The sequence below is a fragment of the Anopheles gambiae genome, chromosome 2 (assembly GCF_943734735.2).
Source record: "Anopheles gambiae chromosome 2, idAnoGambNW_F1_1, whole genome shotgun sequence".
In the NCBI taxonomy this organism is placed as follows: domain Eukaryota; kingdom Metazoa; phylum Arthropoda; class Insecta; order Diptera; family Culicidae; genus Anopheles; species Anopheles gambiae.
This window is the reverse complement of record NC_064601.1, coordinates 113,802,902-113,829,542: the sequence shown is the minus strand read 5'-3', so window position 1 is coordinate 113,829,542 and position 26,641 is coordinate 113,802,902. Positions and strand designations below refer to the sequence as shown.

Genomic DNA, 26,641 nt, shown 5'->3' with positions numbered 1-26,641 from the left:
CGCGTATAGACACACACCACGAAACGTCAAATTGTCAATTGGTATGCGAGCTGCTCGGAACAGAGTCCAACGTGCGTGCGTGCAAAGTTCAAGTTGCTGGTGAAATTCATGCCAAATTCGTTCGTCTCTACATTGTGTAGTCTTTTTCTAATTGTATTAAAATGGAGCCAATTGTGATTTGATGCAGTCTTGGTGCCATTAAGCGGTTTGAATCGATTGTTCGAACACCACTGTCCCGACGGTAAGTGCTTTCCATTGAACTGTGCATTTTCTTGTATCCAGTGGGAGCAGGGTTTGTGAATTTAGTTCGGAAAAGGGAAAGTCTATGCAAAATAGTCACGGGTGGTGTTACGAGCTGCTGTTTGCTAACATTTTCTAAAGATGAAAATAGTTGAAAATACGTGGCTAAAGTAGCTCGTTCCTAGCCCCCTGCTACAAGCTACTCGTCGAGTAGTGGTTAAGTCTTTGTTCGACAAGAATTGCTGATATGGTTATATGATCGTGCAGAGATAACACATACCAATGAATGCATTTCCCCCTCACGCTTCTGACGACTCTCTGCCACGCAGCAGCAGAGTGGCAACCACAATAGTGAGTGGGTTTTGATGCTGTCATCGCCCCCTCCCCGAATTGGTCTTTTTGCATGATTTGGTCTGAAAATCAGAAATTGGATCAATTGGTAAACCCTGCTCGTCCATAGTTTGCTGCGTGCCTGCTTTATGTTGAGCATTTGCAGAACAGTACAACCAAGGATGATCAGCAGCGTTGGCTACTTCCTGGAATTATACATGAGCAACTCGCATGACCACACAGACACTCGATCGCTTCGCATACCAGTTTTGCGTGAAGTGTGTGTGTTTCTGTGTGTCTGCGAGTGTGTGTGGTAGGTTTTTTTTAACTGCTGCGATGACGTACCGTTTAAGGTCGTTTGAAGCAAGGTATATACAGCACGGTATTAAAGCTAGCGAACCTCGCACAAAAAACCGGTTTTGCGAGTATAGTAAAAATGTGTGAAGCGTAGTAAAAAAATGCCAGGCTGGCGGTTTTTTATCCCCCACAGCACCGTTGGCACACACCTGGAGAGAGAAGACATTTCTAATCGTGTTTTTTGGTGGGAGCTATGTTTGGTTTTGTTTTGTTGAAGCTCCATGTCGTTGAACATTCAAGCAGGGAGTAAAATCATAAGTAAATGTACGAGATATTGCAACATCCGCCTTGTAAAAGGGAGCCCCATCCCAGCACTAGCGCTGGAAACGTGATCCCTTTTTGTCACATTGGAGAAAGTTCGATTTCCACTGTTTAGTTTTAGACTTTCTCCTCTTGGTGCAGTAAACTTTGGTTTGCACTTTACTGCAAATTGTCTTAGCTTGGCTTTCTCAAAACAATTTCCATTTCATGATAAGGCTGCTAATTTTTGAGCAAATTTTAGGTACATTATTGAGAAGACTGTTCCTTTCCATTATCCTCCCCGTGAACGGCATCACAGAAGGCGTACAATCTCATCCGTAACCAAAACAACACCTCCGCTGCGTCTGGCAACCTACACACATACGCTGGCCGTGGCTTGATTGCCCATAAACAGCCTCCCTGGCAACCAATCGCGGCTTACTTCAATGTTAATTTACATCACCCAGCCGCCCAGCCTGACGCCGCATGGAGAACAACATTTGAGTCATACCCGCGACAAGCGAAACACCCCCCGCTGAACCAACGCGAGACCGGAGACGGCAAAGAGAGGAGGACGTGTAGGTTTTTGCCGATTCCAATGCAAAAACGTTACACCCGTAGGCGCAACGGGACGGGGTACAGAAAGGACACGAAGATGGGGCTTTATGCATTTCTACCATCACCCGAGCGAAGGATGGATCTTCCTGTGTGTGTGTGTGTGTTTTATTTTCATACCACCACGCGAACCTCCAAGCCCCAACCAGCTCCCAGGCAGCAGCATTCTGATTATCCAATCGAGATCTGTTTCTGCCCTGTAAGCCCTTTCAGCTAAAATCGAGCTCCCGCGAAGCCCACCAAATGCACCCAAGTCTCTGCCTTTGGTTTATGTGTTAAACGGGGCAAAAACATTGGCCGAAACGAAACGCCACACTGCAGCGCAAGGCAGAAGGGGAAGGAGGATTGGACAAGGAACTGGAGCGGGAGGCGAACTTCTTTTGCAAACGAGACGAATTCGAGCGTTCTCACGGTCTCGATTTCGAGCGGCCCCAGCATCCCGGGGCCCAGCATAAGAGAAGCATAAGCCAGCCGCTCGCTCCTTCCCAGCTCTCCCCACGCGTGCCTGCACGAGATCACGGAGCCCTTTCTTCAATGTTGGCGGGAGGGTTTTTTATTTCTCCGCTTCTTGCTGCTCTGTGCTTGTTGCCTTTTTGCTGGCTTCTTTCTTCCTTGTGTTCTCCGGCCGTTGGAATGTCTAATGGGTTTTTGGACGGGAGTATGGCTCTTGCTCTCCTTGAGCGTGTGTGTGTGCGTGTGGAAGGGTTGGGCGTTTCGCGGTTGTACACGATTTCCTTTTTGGTGCCTCCCCGGCCACGAAACCGATTGCATAAAAGGTCAAAAGGGCTGGTCGAATGGTCGAAGAGAAAGCTTTACGATTTAGCTGAAGGTGTTGAACATTAAGTTTAGTATTGAACAAAATATGCTATACTTGCATTAAACTACGCGAATAATTCCTATTTGGACATAGCTTCTCATTTGTTACAGACATTATGGAAATATGTTGACTTATGTTCATTGTTAGCCATAAAACGTCTTACTAACACATGTTAGCGATCGTTCATGTAATTGGGAATTATTGTTTTACAACCAAAAGCGAGCTGAATCGGTGAAGATGCTTTATGCACGCTTGTGTTGGATAGGAATTGCCTCCAGGGGACAAGTCGCTGTTGTGGTGCTCGTGTTCGCTGTGTGGTCCTGTAACGCTCGGCAAAAGGGCGCACCGAGTTTTTCTCTCTACTTTTGCCGACTGTTATTATTTCCCTTGAAAATTGACTTTTGCTGCCTTCCTACCCAGGCATCCAGGTCCTTTCGTTTGGCGTTCGATTACCATTTTACGGTGGTCTCCGGGCTTCAACATTTTACCCGGCCCACGGTCCAAGTGGGTGCCCCGAGAAGAGTTGGTGAAACACAAAAAACATCCGTTGGTCGTGTCTTCTCCCCTTGGGGGTTCTCCCGTTACACGTTGTGAACCCTTTTCTTAAATCTGGAGCTATGCCGACAGGCGACAGCAGCAGCAGCAAAAACCGGAGCATAGCTCTTCGGATCTGTTGGCTGGTGAAGGCTTTGTGTGTTTGCGAGAGGCTTTGGAGAAGACAGATGACTACTCGAAAAGGGATTGCCCTAACGAGGCGCACTTTGTGCTTTGTGCCTGGGACTTCTCGTAGGTGTGTGGCATTAAGGCGAGGCGCGCACGCTCGCTGACATTGCCTTTCGGCCCACAAAGCGAGTCTGTCTGGGAACTGTTTCGGCCTATCGATGTGTTACTATCTTTGTGGAACTATCTTCCCACTTACGTTCATACTTTCCGAAGTAATGATTCTGGGGTTTGCGGGAATTCCTCTGCTTTATATTATACTTAAAGACTTATATATAGGCTTCAACAACAACACCATCCTCTTCTAACTCCCAACAAGCAGTACTAAACACGTTTAGTACAGCTATTCCATAACAGATGGCGCGTCTGTTGTTTCATTTTACTAATGTACTTATTCATTTTGAGTGATTGGTTTCTGCGGAATTTATATTTCTTTATCATTTTTAGGTCCATTTTGTGCAAAATTACATCTGTTCTACATTTATTTAATTATTTACTTTTGTTAATTGCATTTTAGCTATCTTTAACTCAACAAATTGCACCTTCTGGACCGTCGAAAGTCATTTGCAAAACGCAATAGAGGTTAACAGCAGTGGGCAACAGTCCGTGGGACGGTGGTGGAGAGTTTGTCCAGGTCATCTGGCCTGCGCTCTCTACCAATTCCCCATTGCGTGTGTATGTGTAGCGCACGAACGTGTGAGCTCTGCCCAGTTGTTGTACCCCATAATGAACGCGAATAAGGTGGAGGAAACGGATGGCAAAGCAGCGGGAGACACAGGGTTGTTGCCGAAAGGTTGGGCACGGGACGATCCGCACGCAACACGGCGCATTTCATTGATTGTCGGTGTTCGTGAGATCTGGGGCCCCAATGTGTGAATGGTTACAAACGACGACCGACCGGAGCCCCCCATGCCGTTTTGCTGACGTATGGTAGTGGTTGTGTGGGGCCCATATAGTCTCTCACAAACGATGATTTTTTTGTTGGTTCGCACAATATTGAACCGAACAGCAACATGCAACCAATCGCTCGACGGAACATTCCATCGGTTGTGTTTTTACACTTCTCTTTTAATTTTTCCTTCCCTCAAACGCCACGCGGGGCACCATTTGGAAAAGGCCCTTTTGCCCTCCCCCCGGCGGGTGGTTGGAGTTTCTTGTGTGTGTGTGTGTGTGAGTATGGCTTGGAGCACCAGCAACACGAAGGAATGTGATAATTGCGCCAGGCAATCAAAATATGACGTGATGATGGTTCTGTTTACCCCCGCGACGACGACAATCGACCGTATCTGTAACTGTGGTAGTGTGTTTGTTAGGTTCGCCGCTGTTTACTAACAGAGAGTGTGCACGGCGGAATTGTTTAATGATTGAGGTCGAGAAGAATGCGTGATCCTCCCCCATCATCCCCCTCCTCGTTGTTGGGCCTACACAATGAATGTGTTTTGTTCGCTCTATCGAAGTGTCTAGTTCGCTTTTCATGTGCCGCTTTGGAGAGCGATTTTTTAAATTTAGTTTTACGCATTAATTGCATACATGCAGGCGCCAACTCACCAAAACGAAAACGAGCTGTTTTTTTAACACACACTTTGTTTCACTTTGTGCGCCTTGGCCGCTGAAAAGGCAGTAAATTATTCGAGCGCAAAACGCACGTTCCTGCTGCGCCATCAGCTAAATACATCATCACGTTTCAAAACCCGAACTCACATGGCCAGCAAATGAGAGAGTTGAGCTGGTTGGTGATCTCATCGTTTTTCACCAGTAAACAATTTGTTTTTGCTTATTGTGGGTGCTTCTGTGGGGGTTGGGTACGGTTTTCGAAGGTGATGATGATGATCGTTGCCTCACTCGTGTGGCATTGGGGTGTGTGAATTGCTGCTTGGGATGCAAAATCCCGTAAACAAAACGGCAAGCCCAATGAGCGATGTTGGCTCATCTTTTCTTCCCCCATATAACCCCCTTAAGCCAATAAAGGAAGGGTTAAGTGTGTTTGTGTTTAAGTACGTTTTCCTTTCTCTTCCGCTAGAAATACCGGATCGGCGTATTTTGATCGTTAATATTTATTTATTCATGCAATTGTGCTGCGGATTGCAATTTATCAATTGATTTGATCGCTTGCTGCTTTCAAATAGATTGCTGGGAATAATGGGGATGGAAAAAACGTCTAGTACCATTAAAAAAACCAACACAACACTGTACTTGCAGCGAAAAACCCCGTTTCGCTGAACGATCGTGTGCTTGGTTGAAGGGAACGATCGTGTGAAAGGAAGGTGGGTGCCAAAGGAAGAGAAAGGGCAGCGGCAGCAGCAGTGTGACCTAACTGGAAACGACTTCGCCAAGTGCATGTGCACCGAACGCAAGAGAATGCGGCGCTGTGCGCGCGTCGTCTGCTGCGTACGAATCGCGATCGAATCCCTTCACCGAGCCTCTTTCTCCCGTTCGGTGGAAGAATGGATGAAAAATGAAAAGTGCAGCGTGTCTCGGCGGTGGTGGTCAACGGGGTGTGTGTGTCGAGGAAGTGAATGCGCACAGAAATTGAATTGCAAAAAAGAAAACTGTACCACAAACACACACTAATACACATGGCATGAAATGTCACCTCGATCGCGAGCATCGGGTGCCTTTACATTTGCTTTTATCGACGCAAAAGACGCCGTCCCCGAGTAGTTGTTGGCAATTCCGAATTGACTGAATGTGATGATGGGTCCGTTAGGAGACCTCGATTTTGTGTGTGTGTGTAAGGACAAGAACTTGTGGCTTATAAGTGACAGTTATACACATACCTGTTCTGCTGAAACATGGTTTGGGAACTCAAAAAACCTGTAGAAAGTTGACCCAACCAATACGTTTAATAGAGCCATTAATTGCAAACCGAAGCATGTTTATCGCCATGTCTCTCGAAAGCATTTAAAGAACAAGGTACATCGAATTCTTCTTCCTTGAATCGTTAAACACATTCTTATCAGCAAGAATGTTTCTTTCTTGAAGGCATTTTCCCAAACCAAAAAACATTCTTGAGCCACACCATAAAAGAAGAAACTTTCCAAAATGCTACTCCCACCAAACGGACCCATCAGCTGATAAACGTCTCGAGCGAAGGGAGAACCCACCGGTTAATTACTCCTCACTCTCCTCGATCGCTTATTTTACGATCGATCGATCGATGATCAGCGCAGAGTCATTCGTCAGCGGCAACCTCTGGCAGCAGTAGTGAAAAGCCGCTGAAGAATTTGTCGGTTCGGGTGGTCAGGGCGAGCGAAGAATTCTCGGAACTGGCCAAGGGCCGTTTATCGATCACTGGGAAACTCTCAAGGAAAACGGGCAGCACCCTTAAAGCCTCGTCTTGTAGCCTTTGCGGAGGAACGAAACATAAAAGAAAAACGGACGGTTTTCGATCCACGAAGCGAAGGTAAGAGAGAGAGCAGAATGGTTCCCAATATTGTGCTATAGAAACGTTCTCTCCCCCCACCGATCGAGATCCGATGATCCATTACCGATCACAGCACGCCCTCCTGCAACAGCTGGAATGGGACGGATTGGAAGGAGAGGATGCAAGGGTGGTGTGCCTTAATCGCCGCCCCCAGTTAAGGGTTCAAGTTTTTATGATCGTTTTCGATCGAATACTGCCTGATCGGTTGATCGATATTTTGACCGGTGTTCTCCGTTGCGTCAAGAGGATGCTGCGCGTTGTTGGCTTTTCTTCTTTCGCTCCTTTTACCGATCCTGGTGGGGTTTTGTTGTGCGCTTCGTGGCATTGGACGATGGTGGCTTATTCTTTATCGCCCTCCGCTTCCTGCCCAACAATGGGCTTTTTCCTGCGATGCCGGGCGAAGGTGCCGGCGGCCGGTTGGCCGTTTGATGTGCGCCTCTATCTCACGCCAGGAGATGAAGATTAATGTCCTCTGATCGATCGTGAACCGATCGTGGCTCAGGTATATAGGGGTATTTTGGGTGAAAGATGTTGTGGAGTCTTGTGAATGTCGTAAGCTCATTGAAGATCTTTCGAAGTTTTCAAGTTATTTGAGTTCTTCTGTTGTGCTGCTTGTATTGTTAGGAGTAAAATTCTTGCTACTAAAGTAGTCTACTCGTAGTGGTAACTTGGTATTGTGGAAAATGATAATTCATTGTCAAGCGACCTGATTTGTAATGGAATTTCCCATCCACCGCTAAAGCTTTTCCCGTAACCGCATATCTGTTCAAAGTCAGACTATGCTCGGGCACGTTTCAGTGCGCTCGAGTGCTTAAACCGGCACTCCCGGGAAGAGAGGCGAGGACGCGCACCGGGTTTCGGGAACTCCCAGAAGCAAAACCATCGACCGGTCATGCCCAACGCTTCTGGCCCAGGGCGAAAGCACACCGGGGACCACAGGTAACTGGTTTTCTGGAATGCACTGTGTAAACCATCGCCACCACCTCCGGCCATCACCTTCTGCTGGCTGCATCTCTCTGGTCTGGTCGCTCCGCTCAGCTAAGATATGCTTGGGCATATTTACAGTCTTGTTGTTGTGCGTCGGCTGAATGTGTTGATTCGGTGGGAATACAAAACGCACCACGCGAAAGGTAAGGAGGGGCCCTTGTGGGACGGACACAGGAGAGCTCGACGGCTCACACCGTCCAACCGCCGTCAGCCGGAACACACTGCACTGTGATGCGGAGATCTTTTGGGAGGCAAATGGACGAAAACAGAGAATGAGAAAAGGCTGCTGCTGCTGCTGAACTGAACGTGTGGTGTGTGCAGCATCATCATCATCATCATCTTGTTGTGTTGTACCTGCCGCGCGATGTTTGATCCTCGTTCAGTTTTCTCGCCGTATTTCTCGTTAGCGATCATTCGTCGTTCGTGGGTAGTTGGAAGAGGAAAGCGAGTGAGAGAGCAAAACAGCACGGCCCGACAATTGCAGAAGGACAAGGGCAAAAGAGAACCGGTGTGAACATAGGCAGGCAGTTCTTGGCCGTCTCAAACATTACCCTTTGCACAAGCCTGCTGTTGGGTTTTGGGAGCCCCTTTTTTCCCTGTAAGGACACCGAGACACAGAACGCAGCAGCAAGGCATCATCGGGCCAGACAGGAAGACGAAGGCCCACAACAGCAAGGACCCGGCGACTGGAGGTACGGGACGACGCAAGCTGCTGACGGTGATAAAGTGGCCTCTCCAAAGCGGATGCCGCCACTGCCGCCACCGCGGCCAGAGCTAAATCTGTCCTTCCTGGAATTCTGTCTGGCGTTCTGGGTGGATTGGCGTTGTCTTCTCGCTCGCTGCTGCTCTCGCTTGCCTGCCGTTGGCTTCTCTCGGAACACACGGAACACACGTATCAAGACGTTGGAATATTTTAAGATATTTTGTTTACTTTTTTCCCCTTCGCTTCGCTTTAGCGATCTGGCTTTCTCGATCTTCTCGCGCCTGCTCGCTTGCTTGCCGGAGCATCCTGAATTCTTTCGGTAGCCCGTCCGTCCGGTCGCAGTAGAAAGCTCAGTGAAAGAGGCCTGTGCGCGAATGGTCACGTAGCACAGGGCACACACACAGAGTCGACCCAGTGGGAACGTAACTTGGGTGGAAGGTGAGGATGCAGATTCGGTCGGGAAAGCATATATGTAGGTATGTGTGTGCAATTAAATGGAGATGATGCAGCAAGAATCGATTTCCTGCGTGTAAAAGTGGCCGCGATCCAGGGACTTCAGGGAATTGTATGCTAACAGTTTCCAAAAACTCGCACTTCTGGTTCTTAACCAGAACATTTGTCTTCGGTAATACTTTACATGAAAAGTTCCAATGCATGACAAATTCTTCAAATCAGAAGATATCCTCATTATGTGACAATAATTGGATAAAGGATGCCACCATCTTCGAAAAGTATCCTTTTAAGGCTCAAAGAAAACACAATGACTCCATAAAACATTGAAGTTTTCTGATGTGTGCTGCTGTAAAACACAGTGGTAAGCTCCTAAAAGTATGCAATGTTGAATTTTCTCAAGAATCATATTTTTATACTTTTAGCTGTTTATGATCACATTCCCTCCACAACTACAATCCGCTACGCTCTCAGTCTTCTGGAACAAATCAAAGTGAAAGGGACACAAACATTGCATCGTTTTGCTCTTAGGGGGATGTCTATAAAAGCCCACCCACAACAACGAACGAAAGAGAACAAGAAAATAAACCACGCGCGGCGGACTCGTTCATCAAATCCGGACTCTTTGGAAGGTTTATGGGAATGCATAAATTTTTATGATTAACCACCCTCTTCAGTCACCAAAGATGACGTGTGTGTGTGCGTGGGTTACCGTGAGCTTCGAGATGTCTGCGCGCGCGTACGCTGGGGCCTTTAACTTTGAGCGACATCATCGGTGACCACGAGGAGATCGATAAGAAGGAAACGTGCGAGGAGCCATGGAAAGTTTTGTGGCTGTTTTTACGACTCCTGTTCTCTGTTTCGCTTGCTTTTTTGTTTCTTCTTCTTCACAACGCGTTGGCGGAAGCAGCTCGCGTTCGAAGGAGGAAGAAGAATAACGCTTTGAAGTCATAATCGGCTCTGCCTTTCCGTGCTGAGATTGCACTCCCCCCGTGTCTGGTGTCTGCGGGTTTTTACGTTGCATCTTCTTGAAGATATCGCTCCTCCACGATCTTGACATGCTCACTCTCTCTTTCTCGCACTCGGCTATTGAGGAGTGAGTGGCCGGGGGTCTGCCTTTCGTTATGCACACGTCCGTTGAGGTCGGTATGTGAGAGAATTTCCCTGCCCAGGCGCCGCTTTTTACTGCCGCGGGCTGCTCCCAGCTCTTCCGTCACCTCTTCGTCACCTTCTCGCTGGGTTCACGCTTCGGGGATGAGGGGACGGGGTCTGAGGAGGTCGGCTTTACACAGTGATTGTGGCAGGCAGGGAAGATTTTATGATTCCCCCGTGTTGTTTCCCCTTCGAGAAGCCAAACGATTTGACGTGCGAAGAGAACGAGAACGAGGAAGACAGGAACGTATTTTTATGTGTTTTTTCTTCTTCTCCTGCTTTTGGTGATGTTTCTCAGGCAGGGAGTTGAGGTACGGTGGCGAGCGTGTGAAGTGTGAAATTTAGACATTATCGATCGGTTTTCTACTTCTCGTAGCCATGCCGCGTGCGTGTGTAACGCCTCTCGTCTGTGGAAACCATTCCGGTGGGTGGTAATGATGGCGTCACTGGTACGGGGATATGGTGGTGGAGAATGGAGGAGCCGAACGAAGCATTAGGGATCGCTCTGGGAACGGTAGAATGCAGGGAGACACTAAAGGAGTATGATTGGAACGTTCTTTTTCTTCTGATTGACGGTATCTAAATTATAGAATCCACCTTTTATTGGTACTTGGGGCATTCGTTCAAAGGCTTGCGATGACTTGGAATGGGCTAGTGTCTAATATATGTGATACTGTTTAACTTTTAGTTCCTTTGACCGGGTTCTTATAGTGCAAGAACAACATACAAGGATTATGCTATTCAATTCAAGACCCTGTGACACTTTTCCAATTTGAGTCAATCCGATGACTACGCCGCTGTTGCTTGGAAACGATGACGTTATTTGGCATTGGATGAACTGAAATCCATGACTGTTGGTTCACTTCCTCGCGCTCAAAACGTAAGATTTGACATTTCGAGAAATGTGCTACAGTCAGAGATTTGAGTTCCACTGCACCGGATATTGTCAACGTAGTCATCCATCGTGTCGCAATCATGACATTGACTGACTCACAACAAATCGGGAAAGTGTCCTGCAGTCTGTGGATGAATCGCAAAACCTTGTTTGACAAATTTCGACACAGACCAATCGATTTCGTATGTTCAGATAATGTGCAGGAAACTACGTCCAGTGTTATTAACATTCTTACCTTACCCACTAATTGGTTGCGCTATCTAAGAATAAGAAGAATCGATCAAAATTCGATAATGATTGCGGCACTTGCACAATACAAAACACGCTCTAATCTATATTAGCTTTATTTTTAGTCATCATTTGTGACCTTGGCAAACGTTAGCTGACCGATAGACGGCAGCCAACAATAGATCTTGGATGGTGCGCCTTTTGCCCTCCAGGATCAGAGATATATACCGTTAGCGCAGGTCCCAACCGATTATCGTTTCCCATTCTCAGACTGGATTGTGCCGTCCTTCTAGGAAGGATTTCGTCTCCGTAGTCCCAGGCCCGTTCGGCAAAAGAAACCCATTACATTATTTCGTAAGAAATTCCTTTTTCTTACGATTGCAAGCATGATTCTCCACTTACATTAGAGCGAAGAGGGATTTTATTGTATCTTAGGATGGTGTTGGTGTTTTGGTTTGTGTCGTATCGTCACACTAATCAAAAATAACGATCATCTCGGCACAAGTGTAAATGCCGAAAACTCTCCCACTCAAATTATGGTCCTCGGCCTGTTGTTAGCAACGCTCAGAGCGGTGAAGATCGGACAATTTATGAATGGTTCTGGTCCGTTTCCGGTGTTGACAAGTGCAGAGCATATTAGCGGCCTGCAGCGTTGGTTGTTTGGCTACATTTTTCCGGGAACTGTACAGACGCATCAACATTGTCTTCCTCCCTAGAACTGTGTAATGATCGTCGTTTAAAGCGAGTCTTGGAGCACAGACACAAGGTTCAAGAAGTTGGGTAATGGATGGCTTAAAAAAGGAACATTTCAAGTACCGATCATTCATCGATCGTATTTAAAGAAAACGGTCCCCAATGATGCCTGGCACCAACGCTCTGCACAACGCACATCTTCTCACGATTTTCACGAATGATGGAAACCATATGGCTGCAGGCCCTGCGGGAAATGGCTTTTTCACGCAGCACATAAACACATATGCCGATTCCCACGCCGAGATTTCAAGTGGATGTCCTTTGCCGGGCTCGGGTTATGGAATGTTATGGATGGGTTCGTTGTGTGCATGATGATGTGTCTTGCCGTCCTTTTCGTCGCTTGAGAAACGGTTGAGCACAACATTTAAATTTCATTCATGCCGCTTTTGCTGCTACCCCCGAGCCAGGATCGTCATACACAAACACAGCCGATTGTTGTTGTGTGTGCATTGTTTTTCATTCATGATCTCCGTCGCTCGGCTGTGTTAGAAGGGTTTTTTGAAACCTTATCTGGCTTCTAATAAATTCGGATTAAACCATTTCTCTCCGGCTCGATCGAAAAGTGCGTTGAGCACAAGCAGGAGCAGATAGATTGTTCAAGAAAAAAGGGTTCCGTGGTTGTGTGTTGTATATGGTCGATTTGTTTATTTATGAAATGATAATTCACCATTGTGCGATGGAACCATTTTGTGGAAGGCGATCGTCGGGGATTTTTCCTTCCTCTGCAATGTCCCATATTAACTTTTTCGATCTTTCGTCGTGCACTCTGCATTTGAATGGATTTAAATAGAGAGAATGCGCGGTGATGTATGTGTGATTCATTCATAAAAAAAGGAAAACTGAGTTAGGGCCTCTTTCAAGCCCGACTCTATTTCTGTATAATTCTCAGTACCCCTCTTTGTTTGTGTGTTTTGGTTACGGAAAATTTCATTGATTATTGTTGATGGCGTTCAGCTTTTAACCACAAACTGCAATGGATTTCTTTGTCTGCCTGGTGCGCGCGCCACCCAGCGAGAGGATGCAACCAGAAACCGACGCTAATAGAAAATGGAGTCGTGTAGACCTTGAAGAACGGTTTTGTGAGTGCGTTTTTTTTATGATCGCACGTCGCCTCTGCTTCACACGCCCGCACCGACGAGAAGAGACTGTTCTTCCCGTGTGAGAGATGTGATTGACAAAAATTGTTCCCATCGATCCTGTGGGCCCAAAGACCTCTCGTGGTGTGGTGATGGTGGGAATAGTTGGATGTTGTAATCTGAGATATGTTCAAATGGTCCATAAACCACCATCGGCGACGCCACTCCTGAGAGAAACAAAAAACCTTGGCAAAGGGTCTTACATGTGGACTGAAGGGATATCCTTTTTCCAAAAAGAGAGAACGAAAGAGGCAGAGTAATGCGCCACGGAGATAACGGGAACCGGTGCATGAAGGATAATATGAACTCTAATTCCCATTCAAGACAAATGATGCTCAATTATTGCTTCAATTATTCATCTCGCTTAAATGGTTATGGTTCCAAATTTGAATAATGGCCTAACGTTTTACTCGTGCCTCTAATCATCGAAACAAGCATATGACGCGTAAGAGAAATAGAAGCAAGTCTCGATTCAAAGGGGGCAAACCCTTGCACAATTCTTATAACGCACGTTAAAAGAAAACAGGATGAATACTTACTTCCGGTAGAAAAGAGTGACGAATCAAGATTCCCACAACGATCTTTACGGCCGTCCGGGTAGAATAGCCTGTTTATGGTGGCAGGAATTTTGAGTTGAGCCGGAAAGGGAAGATTAGAAGAATGCGCAGAATTTTGGGGTATTTCCGCTCCTCCAACGATAACTGAAGGTGTACAGCATGTCAACAAAAACAACCACCCATCTATTACTGCGAGGTTGTTTTGTTTTGCTATTGATAAGACGGCTCTTTGAAGATGGAAGCGCGCATGTTGACTCAGTTTATTGATGTTTTTCGTTCGCGTTCCGTTTCCGTGTTATTGTTTTGTTTTTGCGCATTGCAATCGACCCTCTTCTCTGAGATTTGTTTACGTATATTTCGTTTTTAGTAATGAGGGGATCGCTGAGAAACCCAAATTCCCAGGAAGCTTTTTTTTGTTGGCCTCAGTAATCCCTTTTTGCTCAGCCATAAAGTAAGTAATAAATGCGCCGTGCAGAAGAACAAAGCAGAGCAGCATCACCAAAAATGAAGGGACCATAAAGAAAGCAAGGAGGGTGAGAATCGCGGAAAGCGGATATAGCCTTTAAAACCCCCTGCCAAAGAGAAGGACAGACAATCGCTCGCGATCGGACGCATTTTTTCGGGAAGAGATTCGGATAATTCGTTGCGGATTTTGTTTCCTCGGGGCGACTGCACCATACACGCCTTAATGACGTGGAAGAAGTAGGATGGCATTCAACATTCTCTGTCCCGTGCGCGCCGCAACCCAGCAAAACCGGTGGTCGTTGGACACTTCCCACCGGAGGGTTCCCTTGGGAAAAACGCCATTGCCTATCCATGCTTGCATGCTTGCTTGCGCCCTCTGGCAATCGGCCAACGTGGAAGGGAACTTTCACAGCGAAAAAATCGTGGAAACGTTGAGTTGTTGCAGTTTATGAAATCTAGACACAGAGGTGTAACGAAAGAATGTGAAAGAGAGCGAGCGAGCGGCCACATTACTACTATTCAACGGGATCGTAAAATGGTACACACATACGATCGAATGGGAAATTGTGTGTGTGAGAGAGAGAGAGTGTGTGTGTGTAAATGAAGAATGAAACAACATGAAAACGAAAAACAAAATGCAAGAAGATTAAAGCATGAGAACGTGTAACGTGAACGGCGAAAGAGTGAAGCGAACCCAAGCAAGCAATGAATGAAAGAGAGCGCAAAGCAGCAAAGGGATGAAAAGTAGAATGAAAGCATAAGCATGAAAAGAAGAATGAAACAACGAGCATAACAAAAAAAGGCAACGAAGAGAAGGAAAAACGCTTGTCGGTGTGGGATCTTCTTCGTCGGCACACAAGCATTTTTGTTGTGTTATGCTCTCGTACAAATTTGGTATTTCTCATGTTGCCCTGGTTCTTTTCGCTTTTCCGCTTCTTGTTTTTCAGTGCCTTCCTTCTCCTGCTCCGCTGGTTGTGTTGTGTGCATTTTTTGTTATGTCTCTCTTACTGTTTCTTGGGGTTTTTGTTAGCACTTTTATGCTTTTTTCTTTGGTTTATTTGCTTCTCTTTCGTTATCTCTCTCTCTCTCTCTCTCTCTCTCTCTCTTTTGGTTTCGGATTTATGTGGGGGGCTTAGTTTCAAAAGAATTCCATTCTCTCCATCTTTTTCCTTCCTTCGTTCCATTTGTGTGGTGTGTGTGGTCGTCTTCAGCTGTAAATTGTTGTTTAGTGCGTGCGCCGTCTCTTTTCCCTTCGCGAGCGTTCTTATTGCATTGTGCGAGCGGGAAGCAAGATCGTATTTTGTTTATTTTTTTCGTTAACCATTGAATGGTTCAGCGCCGTTCCGGCGGGGCCAACCACCCACCACCCATAAGAATAACCCCGGAGAGAGCGCCCCCAAGCAGATCAAAATTGCTTGCTTGGTTTGCACGAGAAAAGAATCATAAAAAAATCCATTTCGATTTTATGTATGTTGTGTAGTTCGATGGTTTTTTTGTGGGTTTTTGCTCTTCACTCTGATGTTATTGGTGGTAAATGTTACACCATAGTAGTGTATTGCAATTTTATGTATTTTTTTTCATCATTCTAAAAACCATATAAAAGGTAGGAAAAATCGATAAGGCAAATGCCAATTTTGTTCGTTCGTTAAGTTGTTCTGAATAATCGTCTAAAGCTGCGACATGGTAAACTAAGTTTGCGATATATTGTGATGAATTTGTGATATTGAGAGTATCACTGGATAACAACAACTTGAAAAAGAACTTGATAACATCACATGTGACTTCAGTTTGTTCAATTGCTGCTTTTAAATTATCAATAATGTAAATATGCAATGCATTTATTTGTCATTTAGCTTTACCTTATACCTTGCAATCTTTGCCATTCATTCTCTATCCACAAATGCCAAGTATTGCACATTATTTGCACAAACAATCTTCCACATCCTGTTAGACAGAAGTCGAGTCAGAAAGAAAGGCTCCATTGTTTCGAATCGAATGCATTCAAACTGCAATCGAACATTCTTATTGGAAACGAACAGGAAAGAAGGACGGCAGTAAACTTCTTCTCATGCACGACGACCGGGTTGGGCCGCTGGGTGCATTCTTCGGCGTAAACATCCGTAATAGGGGTGTAGTGTAGTACGGTTGTGTGCGTGTGTTGTGCGTGCTTTAGCGAAGAATGTTCCCCCTGTGCGATAGAAACCGCTGCAAGCATTAGACGTGAAGATGTATGTGTGTGATCAGACGTAGAATGAGTTCATTCATACCTCACCGTGTTTCTTGGAACGAATACCAAAGTTAGAGAGGCGCCACCTACTCCCCTGCCTTCTTCTGTGGCCGACTGCTTGGAGTCTGTGTGTTTGTGGAGAACGCTGGAGAAGAAGTGCAAACATCTCCAAAACAGACAGCGTCTGTTTTAAAGACACTTTTTGGTGGCCACTTTGGTACCAAAGTTAGAGCTTCTACCAGCGGGATCGTCAATACTTGGAGAGCAATTTACCGGGGACCTCAGGTCTTATCTCCCGTTGGTTTTAGATAAGCTTGTAATCATCTTAATACGGTACCAGATGGCCTTTGACCACACCAGGCAAGTTCGTCGACGCGGAGCGGAGGGGAGGCGGGGTGGGGGGAGAGGCCTTCACGAAGACGATTCGCCGTTGGGGCGCTAGCCTGATGTTGCCATTGCCAGTTGTCGAGAGCAGTTGTTGGTGGTAGTAGTAGTAGTAGTAGTAGTAGTGGTTGGTTGGTTCAATCGCTCGTCGGATATAAGTTGCTGCTGCTGCTGTGGCGTTTGTTAGACGTTGTTGCCTCTTTGGTCTCCGGTTGCAGTCGGCTAGAGAGAGGCTGCGCGCATGACCGTAAAAAGCAATCGCTGGTTGCGTTGTGCAATTTTGCTGAACTGCATAATGCTGCCCCCAACACACACCACTACTGGGCTGACGGTTTTTGCTTGTTCTGTGTGTGTTGGGCCGACTGCGTATGCAGTCCCAGGCACTTTCAGCTCACAACCAGTTTCAGAATTCTGAGGAAGATTTTCTGACCAGTTTTAGACGACTTTTTGCTTCTTTAGATGCGCTTTATTGAGGGTTCGATCTTGTGAAGCGATCTTGTAAAATTATATATAATCAGCGAATGTTTCTTCACAAATTATATAAAATGCTTGAAAATTTTCCGAGAAAATTCCCTTTTCATGAATGTGTGTGAAATTTTCGTTTGCCAACACTACTACTACCACCACCATCACCACCACCATCATCGATCGAGATGTTTTGCCTCTGCCGAGTTTCCACTCCAATGCGCAGCTGTGAGATCTGTTTACATTCATGCATCGTGCTGGCACACATACACAGAAGCAGCAAACATACATAGCATACTTTTGGTGCGTTTGTATGGGTGTGTGTGTATGCGCATAATAAACGCATCTGTTTGTAAAAGATGCAAGCACGACGACAATGTGTACGAGAGAGAGGGGGAGAGAGAGAGCAATGCGAGTGAAAAATACTGAAAAAGAACGAGAGAGAGAATGCACAGCCGACGACGACCCTTGGAACAAGGTTGAAGGGCCGCATTCCTAACACGGAGCGGCACAGAGTCCTAGTTCGCCGACTCGCCAGCGATCGGTCGAGACACTGCCACCGCTGCTGTCAGTACGGAGTAGAACGTACTTCGGAAAGGTCGTCTCTCCCAAATCGCGCGTCCGTCGCAAACTGTGTGTTTGTTGTGTGTGAGAGAAGTGCACAGCTGTGTGTGTGAGTGGGTTGCTTGAACGATTAGTGCATTCACATCACTAACCCGACGTTCTCTAGAGCGTGTGGTTTTGCCCTTTAAAGCACCACAATTACTACTACCAGCAACAACGTATTTTACTCCGCTCTATGTTACAAATAGGGCTTAGAGTGTGATTTTACTTAGAAAACATTGTACGTGGTGTGTGGTGTGACAGCAGGCGCGAAAAAGCGGAAGTGAACCCCACACAACCCTCTTTTATGGTGTTGTGTAGTTCGCTTGCAATACGAACAGTTGTGTGTGCCTGTAGTGTGTAGGGTCGGTTTCTCAGAAAAGAAAAACATCGAACCTGAACTGGAACTATCCATTACAAAACCAAGTGCCAGTTAAACAGAGAAAGCAGGATTATATTCTACCACCTTCCCCCTTGTGTCTGTGTGTACCCCTTGTCCTTGTAATTCTGTGTGTGTTTGTATGCGCAGGACTATTTCCGGGTCCTAGTTTGAATTGCGCGTCTACAGCCGTCGCCGTCGTCGTCTGTGTGCCAAATTTATACACGTTTTTTGCGCTGCTTCTCGAAAGCACACCCTAGCAGCAACAAACAATACCTAGTGTGCGAAGAAAGTGCGCGTTAGACAGAGGAAATAAGGCGGAAAAACCTCGCCACGGGGACAATAATCTATACGACCCTTTTGCGGGGCAACTGCACTACGTATATTCCCCTCGACTGTACAAAAAAAAACGAACTGTATGTGTGTGGAAACTGCGTAGTAAGACACGACACCCAAGGCCAATCGATTTTTCCGTTTTTGGAGTGTGTTGTCGATCTAGTGTCCACGAGGCTATAGCAGCAGCAGTCTTCATAAGAGAGCGGCTTGTGATATTGATAAGGAAAGAAGCGCAGGAGGCAGACTTGTTTGGAACGAACTCATCAAAGTATTAAGCAAACCAAAGGATATTTACACAAACGCGTACGCGTACTTCGAGAGGAGGACACAGCTGTTATTATAGTTATTTGTTGAAGGCGCTATCAATCTCATTCACAACAAAAGTACCACCACCGGCACCATCTCCAACGAGACTATTATACATTTTCCAAAGGTAAGGGATTATAAACATTATCTCAAGGATGTTGGATTGTGATTAGTCTTATCTCTCTTGTCACGATAGAGCACACGGGCTCTGTAATTGCTATGGGGAGAGTGGGGATTACTTGGCTTGAAGGAAATGATGACTTAGCGGTTTAAACTGCTCCACTTTTGGTTGCAAACACTTCTTCTGGCTGAGTGTGATTGTTGAACACGCAACACTGAATTGAATGCATATTCAGTTCTGAGTTTCTTCTAACCTAAGTAAAGTCAGTAGCGTGTGACGTACCGAAAATGTATTCTAGCGAGACAAACCTGAATAGAAGGGAGAGAGGGAGGGGAGGGTTGTAGGCCCAAACAGCCGCATATATAAAACATGCATATCAAACACTGGGCCCTCGCATTGTTTGTTCGAAATGCAAATGGCTGGTCGCTGGAAGAGAGACAGATCGAGGGTATTACCTTTCCGTACACACATCCGCCGGAAGCGGCCATAAACGTTCGTGTGGAACGGACATTTTATTTTTTATTTTATTTTAGGGTGATATCCCGGGCGAAGACTCACAACTCCGTGTGTGTGTGTGGTTGTTCCCTCCTACCATACTTACCAATCCGCTCAGGGGACTGCTGCCATGCCGGAAACTCTTGGACGCATGAGCGCATGACGACGAGACGTTATTGTGCTATCGTGGTGAGGGAAGGAACAAGGGCTGAGTGGGAACGGAGGGGTAAGGGAAGAGGGAATGGCATCATCATCACATCTGATGCCGAAAACACTCTGCCGGCGCTTCTTTTCCGGCCGTTCGTGTGGGATGGGTTGATGGTGAGCGCATGCACCCACTAACCGCCCGGACAAGCCCGGTCGTCGTACCAAACCCAGCTGCTAATGTTAATGTCCGCGCGTGTGTGTGCACATGCACATGGGGGTTGTGTGTTGTTAGCACGACCTGCATAATAAAATAAAACAGAAATTAAGCCTCTCTTGCGATGAGGGGGGGAGGGTGCGACGTTCGTTCCCAACTGCTGCGGGAGAAAAGTGGGAAAGAAAGTGGTTTTGCTTCCTACTTTTCTTTCCGTTCCAGCAATATGGCGGCGCCGGGAATGTTCCTGCGTTGTATTTATACCATCGTGTTCCTTCATTTTATGTGTTATCTTTTTAAACAAACTTTGTACCCGGATTTGCGCCAATCATACACGTGACACTGCGCACAGTTTTGTTTGATAAGTATTTGATTTGATGGGCGTTCTTGTTTTTCAAGGTGATAGCGCCACATCCAGGCATCGTTGACGTCTTCAGTAAGTCATGTGTTTTTGCTAACCCTGATTGTCTGATCTTTTCTGATAAAATTCCATTCTTATCTCCATTACCTTTATTTTTAGGTGTGATTATAGAAAGAATGTTAATTATGCCTTGAAATGAAAAATGCTCGTCCTATCATAAGCTTATGCGCCATGACTATTCACCCATCTGAGAGTTGCCGCTCGAAAAACTCGTTATTTGTTGCCCCTTTCCATCAGCCGGTGGAAAACGGGAGGGAAAAACTTGAACAACTTGAGCGCGCACACGATCCTCGCGCGCGAGAAAACCGAGATCGATGCGCAATGCAGCGGGCGAGAAACACTTAAACCCACCAATGCAGTTAGTGTGGTGGTGGTGGTGGTAGTGCTCTGATTTTCGCTTTGTTTTATTACCAAGCCCGCAGTTCGGTTGGCGGCTGCTCGCGGGATCGTGTTTTCCCCTTTGGCTGGTGGGGCCCAAGATCTGTGGGAATGGAATGCGGACTTCGACCGGTCACGACAAACCCCGTTCGATTCGCTTCACCTCTCCCTACACGGCCGTCTCGTGCGCCCCGGGTTGCGTTTGGCGAGCGTGAGAGGAGGCTTGTCAAGGGAAGCCCCCACACGGAGTCGCACGGAGAGAAAGAATTGACTGAGGGAGACGAGAATGTGCAGCTTTGATGGCTGCTTGGAAAGGTCGTTTCGTGTGTTTAGTTAGTGGTGGCGCTCGCGGTATTTAAAAAGCAAAGGTGCGGTGGTGTGCTCTGTGGAGCCTACCGGGTGGGGAATGTCTGCAGAGGGACAAAAAACAGGGTGTTGCCGTGCAAACGAATGCCACCGGAATACGAAATTGCGGTGAAGTGATTAAGCTCGCTCTCTTTGGTGTTGGGCAGAACGTTGGGCGAAACGTTTTACGATTATTATAGGACGTGTACTTCACATCTGCCAGCCGAATCGAAATCATCTGCCGCTCTGTTTGGTTCCTTTAAGGGTTTCTCAGTTTTTCATTCCGGTTCCAGGCAAACCCCGAGCCAAACACCAACGATCAGATGATGCGATCAAAGTGTGTGTGTGGAGGAAACGGCCGGTTGAATTTCAACAGGCAAATAGCAATCAGCAGGATCATCTGCTGCCGTGTGCCATCATCAAACACACGCAGGAACATCTGCCTCACTTTCCGTGCCACCGAAATGTGTCCCGCAGGTCGTTCTTCGGCAAGCGTCATCAACGGCAGCTGCACTATCGTCGCCAAGCGCTCGCTCGCCCGCGTGTTGGTGTGTGGTTTTTATGTTTTGCCCGAAAAACCCATTTCCCTTCCTTAACTGGGTTAGAAAAGAAGAAATGGTGGAAGGTGGTGGTGCAGAAGGAAGCAGAGGGATGAAACAAAAACGGCAGGTTGTGTGCGCGACACCCGCCGCCGCCGGCTCTCGAAAAATGGATGGTGATCCCCGACGCGTGATCCTTTTCGGAAACTTTCATCCTGCAGCTGCCGGTTCAGCTTTTTTTTGGGAATCGTTTCGTTTGTTCCACGGGGCCGGAAAATGAAGCGAAAGAAGGGGGGAGAGAGAGAGGCAAGGTTCGGTTGCAGTCTCTTTTATTCAATAAAGCATGAAGCATGAACCGAGGGACCACACGAGAGCGTCAAAGGAACAAAAAGGCTCACATTGTGTGAGAGGGCTTGCGGGCAGAGTGCGACGAGAGAAGGGCACGTGTGTGTGTGTGTGTGAACTCTCTATGACTGATTGTTCGCAGTAGGACATTTGTTTCATTATAGTTTTGCTTTTCCCCCTATTTGGGAAGAGGATAATCACATCCATCAGCTGCGCCTGCTGCTGCTGCTGCGCTCTCTCTCTCCCTCTCTATTTGCGTGTGCGCGCGCGCGTGCACCTTCTGCGAAGGATTAGATTCGTTCTGACATGTCCGCGCCATATGGGTCGAGGAGACTGACACACAGACGGGGGGTTTTTTGAAGGCAAGGACGCATACAATCAGGTCGCCTGCTGCATAAAGCTGATCTTATGACCGAGTGACGCACCGTGCAATGATATGGAAAAACACTTACCTAAGTAATGACACAGTGTTTCCTATCGCTCGATGAATCATCAACCGCGTATGTCAACAATTATCATTATCTGTAGGCGCCGCATTTCCGGCCTTCGTAAGCCCGCTTTAGCACGTGACAAGATATTTGCATTTTGATGATTTCACCCAGTAGAATTGTTGTGTTGAGACTCGCTTTGAAGTGGAAAAATTCTAAACAATTTCTTTCTCTCTCTCTTTCTCTCCCCCCTATGTTTCCCTCTTATCTCTGCCACCCTTCCAGATTGTTTTCTGCTCTTATTACGACCGCTTCTGTTGTGCGTGCGTGTGTGGTGCGTGAGTGAGAGCAAACCGTGGCCCAAGCTGCATCGATCGATACGACCAATTGTCCTGTTGTGCGCTTAATCCTGCGCACCGTGGCCACCAACCGTGTTGACGACACGTACTTGCAGAACATTTCACAACAGCGACAGCAGCATCACTACCGGCCCGTCACGGTGTACCCCAGTGGACAGTTTGTTATTACAACGAGAAGCCGTCCTTTGTACACCAGCAGCTCGCTCGGTATCACTTGAACGTCGTGCGCCGCGTGACGTGACGTGACGTGACGCACACCACTACTACTTCTGCTTCTACAGCGTGTGTTCTGGTTGTCCATCGTTGTGTTTGTGCGCAAACGCTGTTACATGGACTCACAGCACGCTACTACTGGTTGCTTTCAGCTTTGTCTAGCTCTCTTTGTGCAAAAGCTCGTGCTCGTGCTCCAGAAGACGCATCGGTACCTGAAGGTCGAACTGTTTGCCCGCTTCCAGCACTCGGAGGGATCTCCGACGATCGCTGCGGCGACGAAAGCTTCCGCCCATCGGCAACCGTCATCGGCAACCGCCACCAACCCCACCACCACCACCAACACCCCCTCGACAAAGGAGCCCGACAGCGGCGACATGCCTGAGATGGCCCATGCACTATCGCTACCCGCCCCACCGATCGACCTGCCCGACAACAAGCACAAGGATGACGATCTCGCCTGCATGTCACCGGAGTACTTCCACATCGAGGAGAACCGGTTACGCAGCTTCACCTCCCGCTGGCCGGTCACGTTCATCAGCCCGAACGTGCTGGCCCGGTACGGGTTTTACTACGTCGGCACCGATGACACGGTCAAGTGCTACTTCTGCCGAGTGGAGATCGGGCTGTGGGAACCGCAGGACGACGTGATCCAGGAGCATCTGCGCTGGTCGCCGTACTGTCCGCTGCTGAAGAAGCGCCCCACCAACAACGTGCCGCTGAACGCGAACTATCTCGATGCCGTGCCGGAGCCGAGCTTCGACACCTGCGGCATCAGCGTGCGGCACAATTCGTACGCGGAGAATGCCGACGATCGGGTGCGGATAGATTTGGACCGGCTGAGCGGCGATTCGTGGAGCGGGGCGAGCGATATCAGTCTGAGCAGTGCCGCTGGTGCAGCGGCTGCTTCCGCCGGGGAGAGCGAGCCGATGCCGTCGGTCGGGAGTGGAGTGGGTAGCAGCAGTATGGCGGCGTCCGCCGCCCCTATTGGTGCCGGTGCATTGCAGCAAGATCAGGCCACGATGTCGGCCGCCGACTGGAACAATGAGGTGCTGATGGGCGAGCACAGTCTCATGCGCCGCCCCGAGTACCCGAACTACGCGATCGAGGCGGACCGGCTGAAGTCGTACGAGGACTGGCCGACGTCGCTGAAGCAGAAACCGCAGCAGCTGAGCGACGCTGGCTTCTTCTACACAGGGATGAGCGATCGTGTCAAGTGCTTCAGCTGTGGCGGTGGGCTCAAGGACTGGGAGCAGGAGGACGACCCGTGGCAGCAGCACGCGATCTGGTACAGCAACTGCCACTACCTGCAGCTGATGAAGGGCCGCGAGTTCATTCAGAAGTGCAACGAGCTGAAGGAGGCGGCTTCCGCCTCCTCCGCTGCCAGCACGTCTTCCGCGATGTCCTCCGCCTCGTCCCAGCCGTCCACGTCCGGCATCAGTTCGGCGTCGTCGTCGATCATGAGCACCTCGCCCGCCTCCTCGAGCGGATTCAGCTCGCCGACGCCGATGGCGGACGAGGAGCGCACCCTGCGCTGCAGCGACCACTCGTCCGGCAGTGACGAGGGCGAGGACGATGCGGGTGGCGATCGGCGCGTACCGTCCGACGGTAAGATCTGCAAGATCTGCTTCGTCAACGAGTACAACACCGCGTTCATGCCGTGCGGGCACGTCGTCGCCTGCGCCAAGTGCGCATCGTCCGTCAGCAAGTGTCCGCTCTGTCAGCAACCGTTCATCAACGTGCTACGGCTGTACCTGTCGTAAGAAAGCGAAGCCTTATTTGCATCGAATCAGCAAATGCTGCGTGGGAACGTCTCGGAAAGAAGAATCCTTGAATTTAGCTATCCTTTCTAATACCCCCCCTACCCCCTTCCCCTCTGATCCAGCGCCCGCCGTTGTTACCTGGGCCGTGCCTATGTATGAGAAGTGCGTATGTGAACTTAGGTCGAATGGATTTCGGAACCGGGTCAGTTCTCGCAGGAGGACGAAACGGAAAAGGGAATATTAGGCATTTGCAAGGAAAAAGGGAATATTAGGTGTACATAGCGTGTGTGGGCAGAGAGGAGCTAATGTACCTTTCCACCGAGCGTCTTGTACACACGTACCGGAAATCATGTAGATCGTGCTTATTAGCTTTTTACTAACATGGACTGGGAGCCGCGAAAGGATTATACACTGTTTTTCCGTGCCAGTTTCCACTGCGCGCAGCATTATTCACCGCTCAGGGTGACGTTTTTCAACACCCTCTGTCACTACTACCATTGTGACAACTTGACTGTTTGAAACCATCCCGCAAGCGTGCGAATAATGCTGTTCACATTGGCAACTGACTTGGCAACAACAGTGTAAAGAAGGTAGAGACAGCACCGATAGCGAGAGAGAAAGAGAGAGTATGTGTTAAATGGAAAATAAAATTTTCCTATACATTAAGAGAAGCATCAAACCACCCCCCTCCACACTGTAACCTGGCATTCGGAACACAGGCACTAGTAGCATATCACAAATGAAAGTTGTTGGGCATGTGGTGTTGTGGTCCATCGCCGAATGGACCTTCGCACCGTGAGCATTTACGACGTCTCTGCTGCTGTCGTTGCAGCTGTCTAGGTGAGCTTCGAATAGTAACAATGTACAGATAGGATTTAAGCTCGAACTTCTTGCACTGCAGTTCTTGTTGACGATTTTAAAACGCGATCAAAGCGATATTCTTTCTAAGATGCGTAAGAACACGTGCGTTGTGAAGGAGGCGAACCCACCCACCAGGATTAATAACTTGACTAACTTGTACGCGAGTACTTTGGTGTGTGGTATACCGAAAACATCAAGGTAGTAGGGGTGGCCATACGCAAATAGAAGATTGCGCGTTTCACCCAATTATGTGTAGAGTATGTGGTACGGACTCGCAACAATCGAATCGATAGGAGATAGATGGGCAAAAAGCGCGGTATACAAAATCTCCCCGTCAGCTGTGTACACACTTCAAAACACCGAAATGACTCAATAATTGTTTAGACATAAAACTGGATAATGTAACAATATCGGCATCTCCTTGAATCCTCGTACATCCTTACACTACAAGCTATAAAACAATGTGAAACTAAATGATCTCCTGCAGCCGAAACAGCAAAAAAGCACTTTCACAGTACCTAAAATGTAACGATGCATGAAAAGCTGAAGAAAAAAAAATGGTATAATATTCAAGTGTGGTAGTAGAATAAGCTAACTGTAATGAATTAAAAAATAAACTATAAAGAAAAATGTTAAAATACACTTATACACAAACTCGGAAGGCGTTTTCAGGCGTCGGTTTTCTTCCTTTCTTTTAAATGATGACTGGCCTGTGTCGTTGGTCTCTTTAACCAGTTGCCGGTTTGTGATCAGTGTGTAACTCGGCTGCGCGCTCTCCTCCGCTCCTCTTCTACGTGGTTGTAATTTATTTTAATCCCAAACATACGCACGTGATGCTGCGCGACACGGACACACGGGATTTGCCAGACGCGTCTGGGATTGGATTTATTTTTGGGTTTCCCGTGGCCAAGCACCATCTCATCTCGTCCTCATTAGGCCAAACCAAACTCTGCTTATGTCTTTGAAGTGCGATGTGCGCAGTGCATTATGCCATTTGCATTTGGAAGCCCTCGGGGGGCCGGCGAGACAGTGTCTGGATTCGCAGACAATTCCTGTACGTACCTACCAAACCTCCGCTGCCGACTGTGTCTGGAAGAGTTGTGGAGAAACTATTTTAGTGTTACGGCTATTTTTAAGCAACACGACGGCACGGTGCAGTCTTTGAATAGTGTGGCATCGAAAGGCATTAGAAACGTGTAGAGTGCAGGCATTGAGTGACTGAGTCACTGAGTAAAGCGGAAGTGAGCAG

At 47.7% G+C, this 26,641-nt stretch overlaps 1 protein-coding gene and 1 long non-coding RNA gene across 4 annotated transcripts; one reads left to right on the top strand and one right to left on the bottom strand.

The window, feature by feature from the left end:
* Window positions 1-16: 16 nt before the first annotated feature.
* Window positions 17-26,053, top strand: LOC1269873 (death-associated inhibitor of apoptosis 1). Of its 3 annotated transcripts, none has more exons than XM_061644557.1 (2): window positions 17-241; window positions 22,485-26,053. In XM_061644557.1, the coding sequence occupies exon 2, from the start codon at window positions 22,888-22,890 to the stop codon at window positions 24,529-24,531; it is 1,644 nt and encodes a 547-aa protein (XP_061500541.1). In that variant the 5' UTR covers window positions 17-241; window positions 22,485-22,887; the 3' UTR covers window positions 24,532-26,053. The 3 variants fall into 3 exon arrangements, with proteins under 3 accessions (XP_061500541.1, XP_061500540.1, XP_061500542.1); XM_061644556.1 differs by lacking the exon at window positions 17-241 and adding an exon at window positions 17,562-18,896; XM_061644558.1 differs by lacking the exon at window positions 17-241 and adding an exon at window positions 19,613-20,179.
* LOC133391315 (uncharacterized) lies at window positions 637-16,448 on the bottom strand. Its single transcript, XR_009764816.1, has 2 exons — window positions 16,337-16,448; window positions 637-16,274 (listed from the first exon to the last, which is right to left on the bottom strand). It is a non-coding gene; the product is annotated as an uncharacterized LOC133391315 (long non-coding RNA).
* Window positions 26,054-26,641: the final 588 nt, after the last annotated feature.